Source organism: Ovis canadensis, chromosome 9 (assembly GCF_042477335.2).
Source record: "Ovis canadensis isolate MfBH-ARS-UI-01 breed Bighorn chromosome 9, ARS-UI_OviCan_v2, whole genome shotgun sequence".
Lineage (NCBI taxonomy): Eukaryota > Metazoa > Chordata > Mammalia > Artiodactyla > Bovidae > Ovis > Ovis canadensis.
This window is the reverse complement of record NC_091253.1, coordinates 86769682-86789660: the sequence shown is the minus strand read 5'-3', so window position 1 is coordinate 86789660 and position 19979 is coordinate 86769682. Positions and strand designations below refer to the sequence as shown.

Genomic DNA, 19979 nt, shown 5'->3' with positions numbered 1-19979 from the left:
TCAATGTCACTAAATTTCTTAGAGCAATCTGACTGCCAATCCAGAGCACGCAGGTGAGAGAAGGGCTTGCCAGTGCACCGCTGACTTCTTATTTTATGTACTTGCCAGCCTTCAGTGATAAGCCATGAGGAGCATGCACCGTTTTAGAAGTAAAACACTTTAATTTCTTTGGACAATAATAAGTGTTTGCCACAAACAAAATAATCCTAAACTTGAGAGTGGAATTAGTGGTCCCGAAGAAGTACTAATGAAGAAGGAGGAAAGGGGTCATGCGCACAGAGGAATCAAATTAAGGGTGAAGTATGATAGCCAGAGAGGATTTCATCTGGAACTCACAGAAACAATGATCCCAACAGTCTAAGTGGACCATATGCTCCTAATTCTAAGTCCTGGTCAATCTGCTACTGAGTCAGTAGCTAATGAGGGCCCCAGTCCCCTGAAAAATCTGGGAGGAGATCATGCAAGTTCATTATACTTCTTACCTTGCAATGTCTGGAAGGCTGAAATTACATGGTGGCCAACCAAACTACAGGCTGGTACAACTAAATCTGGCCTAGAGACTTTACCTGTTGAGCCTGTGACGCCAAGAGAAAAGATGACTGATTACCTTGTCAGAGCTTCCTGAACGATGTTCTAAACTGCTTTTAGATGAGGAATGATGAGATATTTGAGACCCTGTCAGTCACTCCATCTTAGCTTCAGTTACATACAGGAGCCCAAACTTCATTTGTTCCAACTCATGTCAAAGTCACTTTCACATCACTGAATTGTGTATGTGTTAAATCTTCTCTTACTCTCCTCCTGTTTTACTTTTCCCTTAATACTTTAATTCCCTATCTCTGAAACTACCTTTCCTAATATTGTCCAAGTTCTTCTATCTTTCTCTGCCTTTTTTGAAATCCCATTCTTCTTGTGACCTGTACCTAAATTCTCAAACTCCTGTTTCCTTCCCTCCTATTCGGCTCTTCTCCCTTGTATTGCCAATACAGCAGGCTGCCCTGCATAGTGGCTAACAGAACATTCTGTGCATGTGGACACACAGTGCTTCCTGTTAATGGCTCTTCAATTGTAATCTGGAGCCATAAGGACCAAGAGAGAGTTCAAAGAAAGTATCAAGCACTTTACTTGAAAGCAAATAAGTACAAAGCTGACAAAAAGTTGTCATAAAAGATTCACTCAATGTAAGACCAGAAACTATAAAACTCTTAGAGGAAAACACAGGCAGAACACTCTTTGGCATAAAGCACAGCAAGATCCTCTACGACCACCTTCTAGGGTAATGGAAACAAAAACAAAAATAAACAAGTGGGACCTGATTAAACTTAAAAGCTTTTGCACAGCAAAGGAAAATATTAACAAGGTGAAAAGACAACTCTCAGAAAGGGAGAAAATAACAGCAAATGAGACAACTGACAAAGGATTAATCTTCAAAATATACAAGCAGCTAATGGAGCTCAATGTCAGAAAAACAACACCTCAATCAAAAGTGGGCAGAAGACCTAAACTGGTATTTCTCCAAAGACATACAGATGGTTAATAAACACATGAAAAGATGTTCAATGTCCCTCATAATTGGAGAAATGCAAATCAAAACTACAGTGAGGTTTCACCTCACACTGGTCATAATAGCCATCATCAAAAAACCCACAAACAACGAATGTTGGAGAGGGTGTGGAGAGGAGGAACCTTCCTGCACTGCTGGTGGGAATGTAAATTGATGCAGCCACTATGGAGAACAGTATGCAGATTCCTTAAAAAAAAACCAAAAACTAGAAATAAAACTACCATATGACCCAACAATCCCACTAATGGACATGTACTCTGAGAAAACCATAATTTAAAAAGACATATGCACCCCAATGTTCATTGCAGCACTATTTACAACAGCTAGGACATGGAAGAATCTAGATGTCCATAGACAGATGAATGGATAAAGAAGCTATAGAAGATATACAAGATGGAATATTACTCAGCTACAAAAAGGAACGCATTTGAGTCAATTCTAATGAGGCAGATGAACCTAGAGCCTATTAAACAGAGTGAAGTAAGTCAGAAAGTGAAAAATACCATGTATGTTAACACATGTAAATGGACTCTACAAAGACGGTACTGATGATCCTACTCGCAGGGGAGCAACGGAGACGCAGACACAGAGAACAGGCTTGTGGCCACAGAGGGGGAAGGAGGGGCGGGACGGACTGAGAGAGGAGCACTGAAATGTATGTCATCACACAGAAAGCAGAGGGCTGGCGGGGACTTGAGACCTGCCGCAGGGAGCTCACACCGGTGCTCTGTGACACCCTGGGAGGTGGGATGGCGGGGCGGTGGTGTGGGGGAGGCTCAAGAGGGAGGGGACATGCGGATGCCTATGGCTGATCCATGTGGATGTATGGCAGAAACCAGCACAATACTGTAAAGCAATTATCCTCCAATTAAAAACAAATACATTAAAAAAGACAAAAGAAACAAACCACAAAAAAAGATTCACTTGAAGTGACTTGCCTCTTAAAAAAATGAAATCTTAAGTACCTTTCACTCTCAGCTGTCTGCATGGTCTCTAGTTTTGAGTGGGTTCCTCTGTTAAATCCTTTTACCTCCTGTTCTTCCAACGATTCCAGCAATCGGATGACATCTTTATTCACTCCCCTGCGCTTTGCCAGAACTAGGGGTGTAGCACCTTGATGGTTGCTAAAAAGTCCATAAAAATAAAAATAGCTGTTACACTACACTGTTAGTAGCCATTTGTGGAGATCTCAGTGAGGAAGGCATGGGCCCCATTAACTCAAAATTTAAAACCAGAGCAGAACCAGTGGTTGAGATGGAGCCTGAATTTTGAGTTAACCTTTTTTTTCTTTTAGGAAAAAGGAAACATATATACATAGTTAAGAGTAGATAAATGAGAATAAAGAAAAAAAGGGCATCTTCCTAGAAACTAATTGGAAAAGTCTAGATTCTAGATTCATTCTTATCTGACATTTATATATTTCATGAGAAGAGTGTCTATTTTTTAAAATGTCTAAGAACCAAAAGGAAAAAAAACCCAAGCTCAAAAGCAATCAAATAATCTGCTTTGGTTCACCTAACCATTTAACAACAGGAGAAAGCCCAACTAACACTGAACCTTATAGTTAATTCCTACCACATTTTGTTCTATAGTAGCAGTATCATTTACTGTCTTATTCGGATTTAGGGACATTATAGCACCAATAAATTAGGCATAAAAAATGTAGCTTAAAGGTCAAGGTTTCTTTTTAAAGTGACCTGATTTTATTCCTACTCAAGAGACAAGGTATCACAAAAACAAAACAAAAAACACTACTTCAAATTGTTCAGTATAAGAAGGACTCTGAGTCCAGAGAGATAATGAAGCTAGCATGGTATATTACATGATAGAAGGCAAACAAGCTTTGGAACCAGGTGGAACTAGTTTTAAATTCCAACTGTGTTAAGTCATTTAACCCAGAATTCTTGTCTCAGCTATTTCATCTATAAAACGAATACTTAAGAGCTATTCATTCTGAAGGGTAAATGAGCTAACACAGTAAACGCAGTGCCCAGGTCATAATAGATTTTCAACAAATGTTAGTTCTTCTTTTTCCCTTGTCTTATAATACATAATTAATTAGTAGCAGAACTTAGCCACTATTTTCATAGAAAACTTTACATTGCTTCAGCACAAATCTAGAAGTCAGGCTCCTGTTCCCTCACTCATTGTCCTCAATACCTTTCTGAGCTTGTCACTACACTTGATCAATGAGGAAACAAAATCGACAGATTTCAAGATTAGACCACTAGTTGAGAGGCTAATGGGAGGAAGTGACGAGACTTCAAAAACCACAGAACTTACCAAATATCAATTTTGAGTCCATTGGAAACCAAGAATTGAATAGTATCCACATGGCCACAGAGATGAAGAGCCGTGTTTCCCTGATAATCAGTGGCCAGGAGATCAGCACCAAATTTATGTAACAACTGGCAGATGTCTACATTCCCTCGGGCTGCTGCGAGGTGAAGGCCTGTTCTGCCCCTGCTGTCACGGATATTTGGGTCAAAGCCACTTTCCAAAAGCCTCTTGGAGTAGTTAAAGTCTCCATCAATACAGGCCTGCAGCAAGGGTACATTAGTCTGAGAAGAATCATTTACAAAAACGTAGGACATTGTTCGGATGTGGTGGATGGAATGTGCCTGTAAAGAAACATGAGGTGAGTTGAGATTCAGAGAAGCCAAACTAAATCAAGAGAGTGAAGTCATTTAGAAAAGTACTATTTCTTATTCTTCTTGGTCTCCCGCCTCTAATAAATGACTTCACCAAAGAGAAACATCACAGTTATCAATTATATCCATTAAAATGTCTAAGTTTTCCCATGTCTGCTGGATCAAAATTGCAATTAAATTATCATATAGCCCAATTTCAGTTTTCATCATATAAAAAGACTGAGATATTTTTAAAGTAAAGCAAGACATTAAGTGCTCAGGTTTAGCTTTATTACATTGTCAGAAGACACAGACAGGAAGTTCCTTACACGCACACTCACATGCACACACAGCAGTTCTCTTTCATATATTTGCTTCTTACTGTACTTGAGATATTCTATACGGTAAAACAGAATCATGTGCTCAAAAGTTAACTAAATCAGCATGAAAAAAGACAGTTAACTTAATTCACACTCCGTAAGGACCTGCTTGATGCTGTCTGGGGCTTCCCTGATGGCTCAGTGGGTAAAAAGTCTGCCCGCCACTGCAGGAGATGCAGATGTGGGTTCGATCCCTGGGTCGGGAAGGTCCCCTGGTGGAAAGCAGGGCTCCCCACTCCAGTATCTTGCCTGGGAAGTCCCAAGGACAAAGGAGCCTGGCGGGCTACAGTCCAGGGGGTTGCAAAGAGTTGGACACGACGGAGCGACTGTCAGTTTCACTTTCAAATGCTGTTTAGAGCACAGAGGTCAAATTTTAATAGAAAGAGAAAAGCTAAGGAAAGCAGCAAACTAAATTTAAAAACAAGACCTATCATGAAATTAAGAATGTCCATCTTTTTTACAGTACTGATCCTATTCTGCTTTGGTCATTCTATGGTTATCTAGCTACCTGATTTTGCCAAACGCCCACTGTCTGAAGATGGAAAGATGAGGTCTCCATGGGAATAGCTGTGTCCATGCTAATATTGCATCCATCCGAGTAGACTCACTTCACCAACGGGCTTGTCCACACCTCTTTCACTGACACTCCCTGCCCCCAGCAATCTCTCGGGTCTCTCAGTGTACATGCATGCGTGTGCTTCTCTACCCCACCTGCAACCATCTCTTCCTTGATTCATTTAAGAAAAAGTTAGAGCCTGACAAAAGAAACTTTACTAAGGAGTTAAAGAGAAAACAAACCAAAAGAAGAAAACAAAGGCGGAGATTGATGTTTGTAAAGATGGCTCCTAAGGTTTCAAAAGCTTAGTCACAGATGAGCTGGCTTGTAATTTACCAGGCAAAGTCTTTCTGGAACACAGATGGAACTGGATGCTATTGTGCCTAACCTCGCAGGGATTCAGGAAAGCCTGGCTCTGGAGTCTGGTGAGATTCTTGGCCGGTACTCCTTTTAGCCTGGTTTCCCACAGAGCCACTGCCCCTCTGGTCCGGGGCCATGTTAAGCTCTGCTGCTGCCATGGGGGCAAAGGGGAAATGGTAACGTAGACCGAGGGCCTGTTCTGAGCCAGGCACTGCATTAAGGGCTTTTAATGAATTTTATTTAATCTTCCTAATAAGTCCATGGTAGGAGTCATTGAAGCATTCTAAGTCAAGGAAATGGCATAGTCTTAGTATATCAGTCTTTCAAAAAGATGATTTTGTTGGCAATATAAACAGGTTGGATTGGAGGGGCTCAAGTCTGGAGACAGGGAGATCAATCAATAAGTCATTGGAGAAATCCAGGCAAGAAATGAGGATAACCTGATCTAATACAGTGGCAGAGAGAAGGGGGCATACTGGAGGGATATCCTAGATAGAATTAACACAGATATGCAGGGTGAGAAGGAACTGTTAAGGGTAATTCTAAATAAGGGGGAAATCTGCTTATGATTAAGAATTATAGAAATCAAGATAAGATAAACTTCAGATTATGATACTATATAATACTTTTAAAAGAAACTAACCCATTGGGAAGATGTTACTCAAAAAACAGCAAAAAATTCTCTTTCAAGGGTAATCTCTCTATTTTCCCCTATAGTATTCATTAACTGGATCATACAAAAAAGACAGAGGTATCACAAAAGTCTTAAAAGTTAAAATATGTATCAAGGATTTTTCAAGAGGTACTGTGCTTTGGTTAAATTCTCTAAGAATAGATAATGAAAAACAATCTACTTGGTGTTTTTGAACCAAAACACAGCAAGAATTCTTGTGGTTTTCAGACTGGGATTCTTTTGAATATTGGCTCAGTAAAAAGGGCAAGACTTTCTTGTCTATTTTTTGAGTGAGAATAAGCATGGTATATTTTGTGAGTTTCTCTGTGTCCTTAAGAAACTACTAACCTCCGAATTGAATAAGCCTGAAGTCTAACGATTGGAAAAGGCAATGGCACCCCACTCCAGTACTCTTGCCTGGAGAATCCCATGGATGGAGGAGCCTGGTGGGCTGCCGTCTATAAGGATGCACAGAGTCGGACATGACTGAAGCGACGCAGCAGCAGCAGCAGCAGCAAAGTCTAACAACAGGTCACATTTTTCATCTTGATCACAGAACTGAATATGCCCAAATTCAAGGTTTCGCATATTGTGAAGAAGTCCACAGTAGAAAATACTCACGTAAGCCTTAAGATTGGATCTTTCTTTGTCACGTGACAGTTTCTCTGAATTCTTAACAAGGTTCACCAGAATATTCAGAAATGTGCCAGCAAGGCTCTACAGTAAAGAGAAAATTCAGTTATAACAAAGGACCTGCTGTTCTACTAAACCTAGACAATGTAGAGGGACCTGTAAATACTTTCTAGACAATCTATGGGTAAAGCATCAACTTATGAAGTTGGTAAAGCCACTGAGGAGTAATAAAGTGGCAAAAGGAGCCCACAAACACACTCAGAAAGACTAAAGAGTCAGATAATGTGCCACCAGCAGTGAAGAAAATTCACTGGACTGTGAAAATTCGCTCTAACTTACTAGAATTTGAAATGCATATTTTTCACATTAGAAATGGTGGCTGCATCTCAGGTTAGCCCACCAAAGCAATTTCAGAAATAAAATGCTATTTGCAGTGGGGGGAAAAGTAAAAACAATCCAATATTTATGTTAAACCAAACAGGTATGGCTGCGCAGGCGAAGGAGGGCCGAGAGGAGCTACTCCACATTCAAGGTCAGGAGGGGCAGCTGTGAGGAGGTACCCCTCGTCCAAGGTAAGGAGCAGCAGCTGCGCTTTGCTGGAGCAGCTGTGAAGACATACCCCACGTCCAGGTAAGAGAAGCCCAAGTAAGACGGTAGGTGTTGCGAGAGGGCATCAGAAGGCAGACACACTGAAACCATAATCACTAGCCAATCTGATCACACCGATCACAGCCTTGTCTAACTTGATGAAACTAAGCCATGCCGTGTGGGGCCACCCAGGCCGGACGATGGATCATGGTGGAGAGGTCTGACAGAATGTAGTCCATTGAAGAAGGGAATGGCAAACCACGTTAGTATTCTTGCCTTGAGAACCCCATGAACAGTATGAAAAGGGAAAAAGATAGGACACTGAAAGATGAACTCCCCAGGTTGGTAGGTGCCCAATATGCTACTGGAGATCAGTGGAGAAATAAGTCCAGAAAGAATGAAGGGACAGAGCCAAAGCAAAAACAATACCCAGTTGTGGATGTGACTGGTGATAAGAGCAAGGTCCAATGCTGTAAAGAGCAATGTTGCGCAGGAACCTGGAATGTCAGGTCCATGAATCAAGGCAAATTGGAAGTGGTCAAACAGGAGATGGCAAGAGTGAACATCGACATTCTAGGAATCAGCGAACTAAGATGGACTGGAATGGGTGAATTTAACTCAGATGACCATTATATCTACTACTGTGGGCAGGAATCCCTTAGAAGAAATGGAGTAGCCATCATGGTCAACAAAAGAGTCTGAAATGCAGTACTTGGATGCAATCTCAAAAACGACAGAATGATCTCTGTTCGTTTCCAAGGCAAACCATTCAATATAACGGTAATTCAAGCCTATGCCTCAACCAGTAATGCAGAAGAAGCTGAAATTGAACGGTCCTGAAAGACCTTCTTATATGAAGACCTATAAGACCTTTTAGAACTAACACCCAAAAAAGATGTCTTTTTCATTATAGGGGACTGGAATGCAAAAGTAGGTAGTCAGGAAACACCTGGAGTAACAGGCAGATTTGGCCTTGGAATACGGAATGAAGCAGGGCAAAGGCTAATAGAATTTTGCCAAGAGAACACACTGGTCATAGCAAACACCCTCTTCCAACAACACAAGACTCTACACATGGACATCACCACATGCTCAACACTGAAATCAGATTGATTATATTGTTTGCAGCCAAAGATGGAGAAGCTCTATACAGTCGGCAAAAACAAGACCAGGAGTTGACTGTGGCTCAGATCATAAACTCCTTATTGCCAAATTCAGATTTAAATTGAAGAAAGTAGGGAAAACCACTAGACCATTCAGGTATGACCTAAATCAAATCCTGTATGATTGTGGAAGTGAGAAATAGATTTAAGGGACTAGATCTGATAGACAGAGTGCCTGATGAACTATGGACGGAAGTTTTTGACAGTGTACAAGAGACAGGGATTAAGACCATCCCCATGGAAAAGAAATGCAAAAAAGCAAAATGGCTGTCTGAGGAGGCCTTACAAATAGCTGTGAAAAGAAGCGAAAAGCAAAGGAGAAAATGAAAGATACAAGCATCTGAATGCAGAGTTCCAAAGAATAGCAAGGAGAGATTTAAAAAAAGCCTTTCTGAGCGATTAGTGCAAAGAAATAAGAGCAAAACAACAGAATGGGAAAACTTAGAGATCTCTTCAAGAAAATTAGAGATACCAAGGGAACATTTCATGAAAAGGTGGGCTCAATAAAGGACAGACATGGTATGGACCTAACAGAAGCAGAAGATATTAAGAAGAGGTGGCAAGAATACATGGAAGAACTGTACAAAAAAGATCTTCATGACCCAGATAATCATGATGGTGTGATCACTCATCTACAGCCAGACATCCTGGAATGTGAAGTCAAGTGGGCCTTAGAAAGCATCACTATGAACAAAGCTAGTGGAGGTGATGGAATTCCAGTGGAGCTATTTCAAATCCTGAAAGATGATGCTGTGAAAGTGCTGCACTCAATAAGCCAGCAAGTTTGGAAAACTCAGCAGTGGCCAGACTGGAAAAGGTCAGTTTTCATTCCAATCCCAAAGAAAGGCAATGCCAAAGAATGCCCAAACTACCACAAAATTGCACTCATCTCACACGCTAGTAAAGTAATGCTTAAAATTCTCCAAGCCAGGCTTCAGCAATACGTGAACCGTGAACTTCCTGATGTTCAAGCTGGTTTTAGAAAAGGCAGAGGAACCAGAGATCAAATTGCCAACATCCACTGGATCACTGAAAAAGCAAGAGAGTTCCAGAAAAACATCTATTTCTGCTTTCTTGACTATGCCAAAGCCTTTGACTGTGTGGATCACAATAAACTGTGGAAAATTCTGAAGGAGATGGGAATACCAGACCACCTGACCTGCCTCTTGAGGAACCTATAAGCAGGTAAGGAAGCAACAGTTAGAACTGGACATGGAACAACAGACTGGTTCCAAATAGGAAAAGGAGTACGTCGAGGCTGTATATTGTCACTCTGCTTATTTAATTTATATGCAGAGTACATCATGAGAAACACTGGGCTGGAGGAAGTACAAGCTGGAATCAAGATTGCGGGAGAAATATCAATAACCTCAAATATGCAGATGACACCACCCTTGTGGCAGAAGTGAAGAGGAACTAAAAAGCCTCTTGTTGAAAGTGAAAGAGGAGAGTGAAAAGGTTGGCTTAAAGCTCAACATTCAGAAAATGAAGATCATGGCATCCGGTCCCATCACTTCATGGGAAACAGATGGGAAACAGTGGATACATTGTCAGACTTAATTTTGGGCTCCAAAATCACTGCAGATGGTGATTGCAGCCAGAAAATTAAAAGACACTTGCTCCTTAGAAAGAAAGTTATGACCAACCTAAACAGCATATTAAAAAGCAGAGACATTACTTTGCCAACAAAGGTCCGTCTAGTCAAGGCTATGGTTTTTCCAGTGGTCATGTATGGATGTGAGAGTTGGACGGTGAAGAAAGCTGAGTGCCAAAGAATTGATGCTTTTGAACTGTGGTGTTGGAGAAGACTCTTGAGAGTCCCTTAGACTGCAAGGAGATCCAACCAGTCCATCCTAAAGGAGATCAGTCCTAGGTGTTCACTGGAAGGATTGATGTTGAAGCTGAAACTCCAATACTTTGGCCACTTCATGCGAAGAGTTGACTCATTGGAAAAGACCCTAATGCTAGGAAGGATTGGGGACAGAAGGAGAAGGGGACGACAGAGGATGAGATGGCTGGATGGCATCACCGACTTGATGGACATGGGTTTGGGTAGACTCTGGGAGTTGGTGATGGACAGGAGAGCTTGGTGTGCTGTGATTCATGGGGTCACAAAGAGTCAGACATGACTGAGCAACTGAACTGAACTGAAATAGGTACATTTAAGAAAAAAAAAGTTTCTAATTTGAATGCTGACATACTTAAATCTCTGAGATTGTTCCCCATCTTTTCTCTTCAGTGTGAAAGAAAACTGGCTCAGACCTAACTGCAGTGTTTTCCACCTACCTGACCTCACCCCTCTTGCACCTTGGTGGTGCCCCATCTCTGCGCTTTCACTGGGAGCCCCTCAGGTTTCCCCTCAGGGCACTGAGAGACATTTCCAGAGACTTCTTTTCGACCACTCTCTCCTCTTGAAGGAACATTGAAGGGAGGGAGGTCATGGACAGGAAGTATGGACCACAAAAAATCCTCAGTAATTTGCTAGGTGAACATTTTTGCGTGCCAAAAATGTTCTAGAAACCATGCAAAGTGGTAAAGTTGGAAAGTAAAGTCTAAATTCCAAATTTATAGCTCCAGCTGAAATTCATGACTTTTACTAGTCATTCATGCTGTTACCAAGTCCCCTTAAGTAAACTTATATAGGAAAGTAATTAGTGGCATTTTATGAAGCTCCATTTGCCAATGTAAGTTAGGTTGTATCATAAAGGCTATCAGTGCGAGGCTGGAAGTGAAGACAAGGGCTGACAAACTGCATGAGAGGACCAGTCCCGTAATAGTTCAGCAAATACCATGACAACTCAGTAAAACTCAAAACATATACCCTTCTCGACTGTTCCCTAGTTTTCTGTCAGTCTGTAATAGCAGTTTAGACAAACTTCATTTATCACCGATTTATCAAATCACTCAACTGATTTCCTTGAACAAATAATCTGTGTTTACCCAAAGCTTACTATTTTCCTCTCTTGTCCTGCCCACTGGAGCTGAGTGTTCATGACTAAAGCCTCCCATATATTAATATAAAATCTGCCTTTTTCAATATTAAAATGGTACAGGGGTTATTTTGAAGTTTGTAACATTTATATTGGGTTAGCCAAAAAGTTCACTCAGGTTTTTCCGTACAATCTTAACGAGAAAACCTGAATGAAATTTTTGGTCAACCCAATATTATGAAAAGGACAACTGCTGCTTTGTGATTGGAGACAGAATTACAGATTATATAGTTATGCACCCTCAAAGTAATCCAAATGTTTCCTTAAATTCACAAGACTATTTTCTGCCAGTTTCTTTTGATATGACAAGGCCCCATAAGAAAATAAATGATCAAATTACAAATTTACAATTGCAAACTAAATATTTTATAAATGCATTAGACTTACTAGAAACCTGCCAAGAAAATGTCAAAGACCCTAAATAAATCACTAGAAAGCTATTAATAGCTTCTACCCAAAATAATAGAAATGAATAAAAATCAGGATATATATTAACTGTCGTCTGAAGGGTGAAGAGGACTAAAGATTTTTTTCAGTTAAATTTTTTGAGATAATTGTACATTCGGCTTCAGCTGTAAGAAACAATACAGAGAGATCCTGTGTGGCATCCAGTCAGTTTCCCTCATGATAACAGAGAGTAAAACTGTTTAGCACGTCAGTCAGGATATTAACTGATACTGATAAAGTCAGGACACGGGCACAGAACCTCTCCATCCCCACCAGGGTCTTTGCCCACTTACAGCCACACCTATTCCCCTCCTGCCCCCACCTTCCCTTAAATTCTGTCATTTGAAGAATGTTACATAAATGGAGCCATACAGTATGCAACTTTGAGGATTGTTTTTTTTTCCACTCAACATAATTCTCTGGAGATTTACCTGGGTTGTTGTCTGTATCAAAGTTTCTTTCTTCCTTTCTTTTCTTTTTTAACTGCTGAGTAGTATTCCATGGTATGGATGTACCACAGTTTAACTGTCTACTTACTCAAGGACATCTGATTACCTCTAGTTTGAGGTGTTATGCTAAAGCTTCTAGAACATTCAGGTACATGTTTTTTATGGGAATATGAATCTTCATTTTTCTGGGATAAATGGCCAGGAGTGCAATTTCTGAGTCATATGGAAGCCTAAAGATTTTGATGAAAATATTGTTTAGTCTGAAGGTATTCGTTTTCCCCATGTAAGAAAAAAAAAAAAGGAAGAAAAAAAGGTCTTCTTTGAGGTCATTTCTCTGGGTGCTAGAAGAGTAAGAGGTTATTTATGGAAGAATATGTAGAACTCACCATGTGGAAGGGCTCAGGTGGAAGCCCTGGTATTTACCAAGGGAATGTGTCATAAGAACCATCTCACAAGCAAAGTTAAAGGCATTAATGTGTGATATCTTTCGAGACTCACAGAAGGCTGAGTCTGTCACCTTGTGAAAGGATGTGGGCATACTGGAGGCGGCCTTAGAGGTGGGGAATGCAGGAGGGAGAGGGACGCGATGCAGTCAGACTCTCCTGCCAGGGGCTGCTTTCAGGAGTGTACAGGACTCTAGAGGCAGTTTCTCTACAGTCAGATGTTCAGAGGGCTTGGCTCCTCCACCCAGAATGTATCTGGAACTGGAACACCTAGGTTTGAGCCCCACTTCAGCTACATAATAGCTATATGACTCAAGTACCCAAAGTGTAAGTTACCACCTTCCCGAGGCTGGGCACAGCTCTGAGACCAGTCCTCAACTGTACTCTAGACTGCATAGAGCACTGATCCCCTGTTAACACAGCAGTTTCTAACAACTGGGTGACCTCTAGTGGGGAATAAAGACCTCGAAGAAAGAAAAAGAGAACTGGTTCCTCCTCGCAGAGGAAAAACCACAAAAACAGCCAATACTGGGAACAGTCAAGCCCCAGAAAGTCCTCAGGTTGTTCACCATAGCCTAGTTTTGATTCCTAAGGTTGTTCAATGACTGATTCAGAGGCCAACTCCCTGGGATTGTTAGAGGCAGGACTTTGGCGGTCAGGTCTTAGACGGCTGGTATAGCTTAGCTTTAAATCTTCCAACTCCATGCTCTGTTATACTGCACAGGAAACTTCATGAGGATGGAGTCACTCATTCTCTGGGACAAGGCAGTCACCCAGATTTCAGTAACAAGAGCTCCTAAAGCCAAACAACGCTTGTATAAACCCACATAACAAACAGTAAGGAGGTTTCGGTGAAAACTTGTGAGTTGCCAACTTGATAATAAAGTTCTAGTTAACACTCTTTTTCTTTTATTTTATAGTTTTATTTAACATTAATTTTAGGTCAATCTCAACAGCTTTAAGTATTCTTGATGGTTAAGAAACAGTGAAGAAAACATTTTCTATTTTAACATATACTTACTACACCATAACTTTAAATTGGTCTTCTATATCCAACATCACCAACCATACATAATGTATTGATTTATTTTTCATTTTGAAAAGTCACTGGGAAAGGCAAGACCAAATGCTACATTCTTGGTTCAAATGGACTGACAGCCTTATGCCTACACAAGCAACTTTGATCAGAGATCAAAGTACCAAACACTCAATAAAATTCAAGGAAAAATGGCATACCTGAAGAGATATGCTATCAGATCTTACTGCCTGCATTTTCTAATGTCAAGGGAAAGTACTAAAACTGAGAATGACATTCAGTAAATGGAAACCCCAAATCTGGATTCACTATACCTCACCTGGTTATTCTTACCCTATTAGAAGGATACAGTTGTTTTTAAAACATAAAATGATCTCAAAGAACCATAAAACAATAATGTCCAATGAATTTATTAAATCCTAACTGCTTGCACTTTAAAATTACCTTTCTTAAAACCTAAGCATTGCACAGATCCACAGATATTAGACAAGGGGATAAAAAGCCCTACGTAGAAGAAATTTAGCTGTGAGCAAGTAAAAATTTTAACAGTCTTTAAACCCTTTCCCAAAACACAGATAATATATTTCTTCATCTATTTATCTTTAGCAGCTATATTTCTCTAATGTTGTTGTTTAATTGCTAAGTCATGTCCAACTCTTTTGCAACCCAATGGACTATAGCCCAGCAGACTCCTCTGTCCATGGGATTTCCCAGGCAAGAATATTGGAGTGGGTTGCCATTTCCTTCTCTAGGGGCTCTTCCTGACTCGGATTAAACCTGCATCTCCTGCATTGCACGGGGATCCTTTACCACTGAGACCTCCCTGGAAGCTCTGTATTTCTCTAATAGAGTGGTCTTGATAATTTCTAAGACTTAGAAAATTTAATGTGTCTAAGTTTATTATTAAATGTCAGAGTGGATTTCAAATTTAGTCTATAAGATTTCCAAAATGCCATGCCGCTTCTATACAGTTATCAAGATAATCAGGAGAAAATGGTTTATACAAAGCTTTGTTGCTTGTTTACAACTGTTTTTAAAATTCCTGACAGACCATGCCTCTAAGAAGCCAAAAAACGGGTCTGACCTGTCTGTGTATCCTGGCAGATTACACAGTGTCTGGCACATTGTTTCTTAAAACCTAGACATGGGGGGATCCAATAATTCTTTGCTGAATGTATAGTGAATTAAGTTCACTATAACAGGATTTTGAAGTAACATTTTTCTTATGACTAGTTCTATAGTTCATTGTAAAATTCTTAAGAAAATAAACATGAACAAAGAGAAGAAAGTGTTATCATAATCCTAACAACTAGAAGTAACTATCATTAATATTTTGATGTTACAGTCTCACAGCTTTTTTTCTCTATATGAATGAATGTTTAATTCATACTATAAGAATACACAGAAGAACTGTACAAAAAAGATCTTCATGACCCAGATAATCATGATGATGTGATCACTAATCTAGAGCCAGACATCTTGGAATGTGAAGTCAAGTGGGCCTTAGAAAGCATCACTATGAACAAAGTTAGTGGAGGTGATGGAATTCCAGTGGAGCTATTTCAAATCCTGAAAGATGATGCTGTGAAAGTGCTGCACTCATTATGCCAGCAAGTTTGGAAAACTCAGCAGTGGCCACAGGACTGGAAAAGGTCAGTTTTCATTCCAATCCCAAAGAAAGGCAATGCCAAAGAATGCTCAAACTACTGCACAATTGCACTCATCTCACATGCTAATAAAGTAATGCTCAAAATTCTTCAAGCCAGACTTCAGCAATACGTGAACCGTGAACTTCCTGATGTTCAAGCTGGTTTTAGAAAAGGCAGAGGAACCAGAGATCAAATTGCCAACATCCGCTGGATCATCGAAAAAGCAAGAGAGTTCCAGAAAAACATCTATTTCTGCTTTCTTGATTATGCCAAAGCCTTTGACTGTGTGGATCACAATAAACTGTGGAAAATTCTGAAAGAGATGGGAATACCAGACCACCTAACCAGCCTCTTGAGAAATCTGTATGCAGGTCAGGAAGCAACAGTTAGAACTGGACATGGAACAACAGACTGGTTCCAAATAGGAAAAGGAGTACGTCAAGGCTGTATATTGTCACCCTGCTTATTTAATTTATATGCAGAGTACATCATGAGAAATGCTATACTGGAAGAAACACAAGCTGGAATCAAGATTGCCGGGAGAAATATCAATAACCTCAGGTATGCAGATGACACCACCTTTATGGCAGAAAGTGAAGAGGAGCTAAAAAGCCTCTTGATGAAAGTGAAAGAGGAGAGTGAAAAAGTTGGCTTAAAGCTCAACATTCAGAAAACAAAGATCATGGCATCTGGTCCCATCACTTCATGGGAAATAGATGGGGTAACAGTAGAAACAGTGTCAGACTTTATATTCTTGGGCTCCAAAACCACTGCAGATGGTGACTGCAGCCATGAAATTAAAAGACGCTTACTCCTTGGAAGAAAAGTTATGACCAACCTAGATAGTATATTCAAAAGCAGAGACATTACTTTGCCGACTAAGGTCCATCTAGTCAAGGCTATGGCTTTTCCTGTGGTCATGTATGGATGTGAGAGTTGGACTGTGAAGAAGGCTGAACGCCAAAGAATTGATGCGTTTGAACTGTCGTGTTGGAGAAGCCTCTTGAGGGTCCCTTGGACTGCAAGGAGATCCAACCAGTCCATTCTGAAGGAGATCAACCCTGGGACTTCTTTGGAAGGAATGATGCTAAAGCTGAAGCTCCAATACTTTGGCCACCTCATGCGAAGAGTTGACTCATTGGAAAAGACTCTGATGCTGGGGGGGATTGGGCGCAGGAGGAGAAGGGGACGACCCAGGATGAGATGGCTGGATGGCATCACCGACTCGATAGACGTGAGTCTGAGTGAACTCCGGGAGTTGGTGATGGACAGGGAGGCCTGGCGTGCTGCGATTCATGGGCTTGCAAAGAGTCGGACACGACTGAGTGACTGAACTGAACTGATACATACTAATGTTAAACTTTTTAATTTATATTATGAACATGCTTCCATGTTACCAGTCTTCTAAATTATTTTTAATGGTTATATTCTATTGTTTGCATGTACCATAATTTTATTATTGAATTTCCTAGCATATTAAAAAAGAATCCGCCCTATAGTCTTCCAATTATTACCCAGGTTCGAAGTGACTGACACTGTAAATCAGTCTAAATGAAGACAGTCTAAGAGGCTTTTTAAGTAACATTTCTGGACAAACTCTGTCACAGTAAGTTTTCAGGCGATGTATTGAAACATGTGACACAGATGACCCTGACTGTAATGAAAGGCTGTGGAACCAGCTCCATTTCTTCCTGGCGAATGGTGTTACTGTGATAGCAATCTGAATGCAATGCTTGCTTTGCTCACTATAAAACTTGCAAGTTTCTTATTTACAGTTCATCTTAAAGTAAGTTAGGTTTAGGATCCTTTTGCTGTTGTTGTTCAGTCGCTAAGTCGGGTACGATTCTTTGGGCTATAGCCTGCCAGGCCCTGCTGACCTTTACTCTCTCTCGGAGTCTGCTCAAATTCATGTCCATTGAGTCAGTGATGCTACCTAACCATCTCATCCTATGCTGCCCCCTTCTCCTGCCCTCAATCTTTCCTAGCATCAGGGTCTTTTCCAATGAGTTGGCTCTTCCCATCAGATGGCCACAGTATTGGAGCTTCAGGCTCACCATCAGTCCTTACAATGAATATTCAAGGTTGATTTCCTTTAGAATTGACTGGTTTAATCTTCTTGCAGTCCAAGGGACTCTCAAGAGTCTTCTCCAACACCACAAATCAAAAGCATCAATTCTTCGGTGCGTGGCCTTCTTTACGGTCCAACTCTCACATCTGTACATGACTACTGGAAAAACCATAGCTTTGACTATGCAGACCTTTGTTGGCAAAGTGATGTCTCTGCTTTTCAGTCTGCCTGCAATGCAGGAGACTCGGGTTTGATCACTTCCCTGGGTTGGGAAGATCCCCTGGAGGAGGGCATGGCAACCAATTCCAGTCTTATTTGTGGAGCATACACATTTTATGGTATTCCCGAGTCGAATTTAACTGTCTAAAATTTTCTAATTTTGTGATTTCTTCAACACCAAATTATCAATTACTTCATTATTTAAAATATTTTATTGCAGTAAAGGGGAGGTTAATTTCAAATGTGTGAATTAGAGAATGCCACTTTAAGAAAGGCCAGTACATTGTGCTTAAGCTCATATATTGATATTAATTAAAAGTGGGCTAATTGGGTATTACTTAGGTGATATTCTTAGGGAACAAAGAATTTATGTTTATAAATATTTATTATGTTAGAAACCAGAATTGAAAGAGACACATGTACCCCAATGTTCATCGCAGAACTGAACAGCCAGGACGTGGAAGCAACCTAGATGTCCATCAGCAGGTGAATGGATAAGAAAGCTGTGGTACATATACACAATGGAGTATTACTCAGCCATTAAGAAGAATACATCTGAATCAGTTCTAATGAGGTGGATGAAACGGGAGCCTATTATACAGAGTGAAGTAAGCCAGAAAGAAAAACACCAGTACAGTATACTAACGCATATATATGGAATTTAGAAAGATGGTAATGATAGCCCTGTATGTGAGACAGCAAAAGAGACACAGATGTATAGAACAGTCTTTTGGACTCTGTGGGAGAGAGAGAGGGTGGGATGATTTGGGGGAAGGGCACTGAAACATGTATAATACCATATAAGAAATGAATCGCCAGTCCAGGTTCGATACAGGATGCTTGGGGCTGGTGCACTGGGATGACCCGGAGGGATGGTACGGGGAGGGAGGAGGGGAGGGGGGGTTCAGGATGGGGAACATATGCACGCCCGTGGTGGATTCATGTTGATGTGTGGCAGAACCAATACAATATTGTAAAGTAATTAGCCTCCAATTAAAATAAATAAATTTAAATTTAAAAAATTTTATTATGTTATGATTACTATTTATAATGGAAAGGGCAAAATGATTTGTATGTTTGCTATTACTCTGCAAACAACTACTTAGCAACATGTATAACATTTATTTATTTATTATACACCAGGCACTGTTTAAGTATTTTTCTAGTAATAACTGAGTCCTCATGAAAAAGACCTATACAGTGAGTACTACTGATATCACTATTCTCATTTTTATAGGTGAAAAAACTACGTCCCTAAGTTTGTTTTCATATGATTCTTTTTAATATAATGAATTAGTTTTTAGCAAATCTTTTCATTGAAGGTTGTATAAAGGGAAACATTAGTCTAGTCTACACACTTTGAATTAACTCTTAGAAACATTTCACTAAAAGTAAACTTTTTAAACTGTGGCAAAACAATAAACATCTGGAAATGTTTCTTACTCTAAAAGAAGTGTCAATCTAGCACATATCATTCTGATAAACTCTTTGCAATCATCTCACACAAATTAGACTTTTTTTTAAGAGTAAGAAAAATAAAAATAAAATATTTGGAAGTGTTTTCCACTTACAGGAAGTGACTATGTTCCTGGACTCAATATTCTCAAGCATTTCTTAACTTGTTGGGATAGTGAGAAAATACTTGCCTAAAATTTTATTTCTCCATCAGGAAATCACAACAAACCAAACAAGAATTTCTAAAATACATATCCTGAAATATTTATATTACTTAAACATTATTTTTAGATTACTAAAATTTAGTGGGACTTCCCTAGCAGTTCAGCGGTTAAGATTCTATGCTTCCAATGCAGGGGCAATGGGTTTAATCCCTGGTTCCAGAACTGAGAGCTTACATGATGCCTGGTGCAGCCAAAAAAACACTTTTTTTAGTTACAATTCAAATTTCAGAAAAATATTGGCTTAAGATAGATAAAAATTAATTTTTCACAAAGAGAATATCATCTTAGATATTTTATTCTGATGCCTTTTAGTATTTTCTAAAAATTTTTATTGTGTTCACCATGTTAAAAATTCTTAGCAAGGGACTTCTTCTCACTGAAATTTCCAATTTTTAATCTGTAATAATAAAATAAAGACATTAAATTAGTACTGGGAGGTCAATGTGAAGTAT

General features: G+C 39.9%; 1 protein-coding gene across 13 annotated transcripts in view; it reads right to left on the bottom strand.

Moving 5' to 3' along the window:
- The window catches only part of ANKRD46 (ankyrin repeat domain 46), a 72660-nt gene that overhangs the window by 36680 nt on the left and 16001 nt on the right, over positions 1-19979 (bottom strand). For 7 of the 13 annotated variants that reach the window (XM_069600503.1, XM_069600512.1, XM_069600505.1 and 4 more), the window contains exons 2-4: positions 6785-6880; positions 3848-4185; positions 2530-2688 (exon numbers count right to left, since the gene is read on the bottom strand). In XM_069600503.1, the coding sequence (XP_069456604.1) occupies positions 2530-2688; positions 3848-4158 (470 nt within the window). In that variant the 5' untranslated portion in view covers positions 4159-4185; positions 6785-6880. The remainder of the gene's footprint in view (positions 1-2529; positions 2689-3847; positions 4186-6784; positions 6881-19979) is intronic. The other 6 variants (XM_069600511.1, XM_069600506.1, XM_069600513.1 and 3 more) reach the window with 1 other exon arrangement.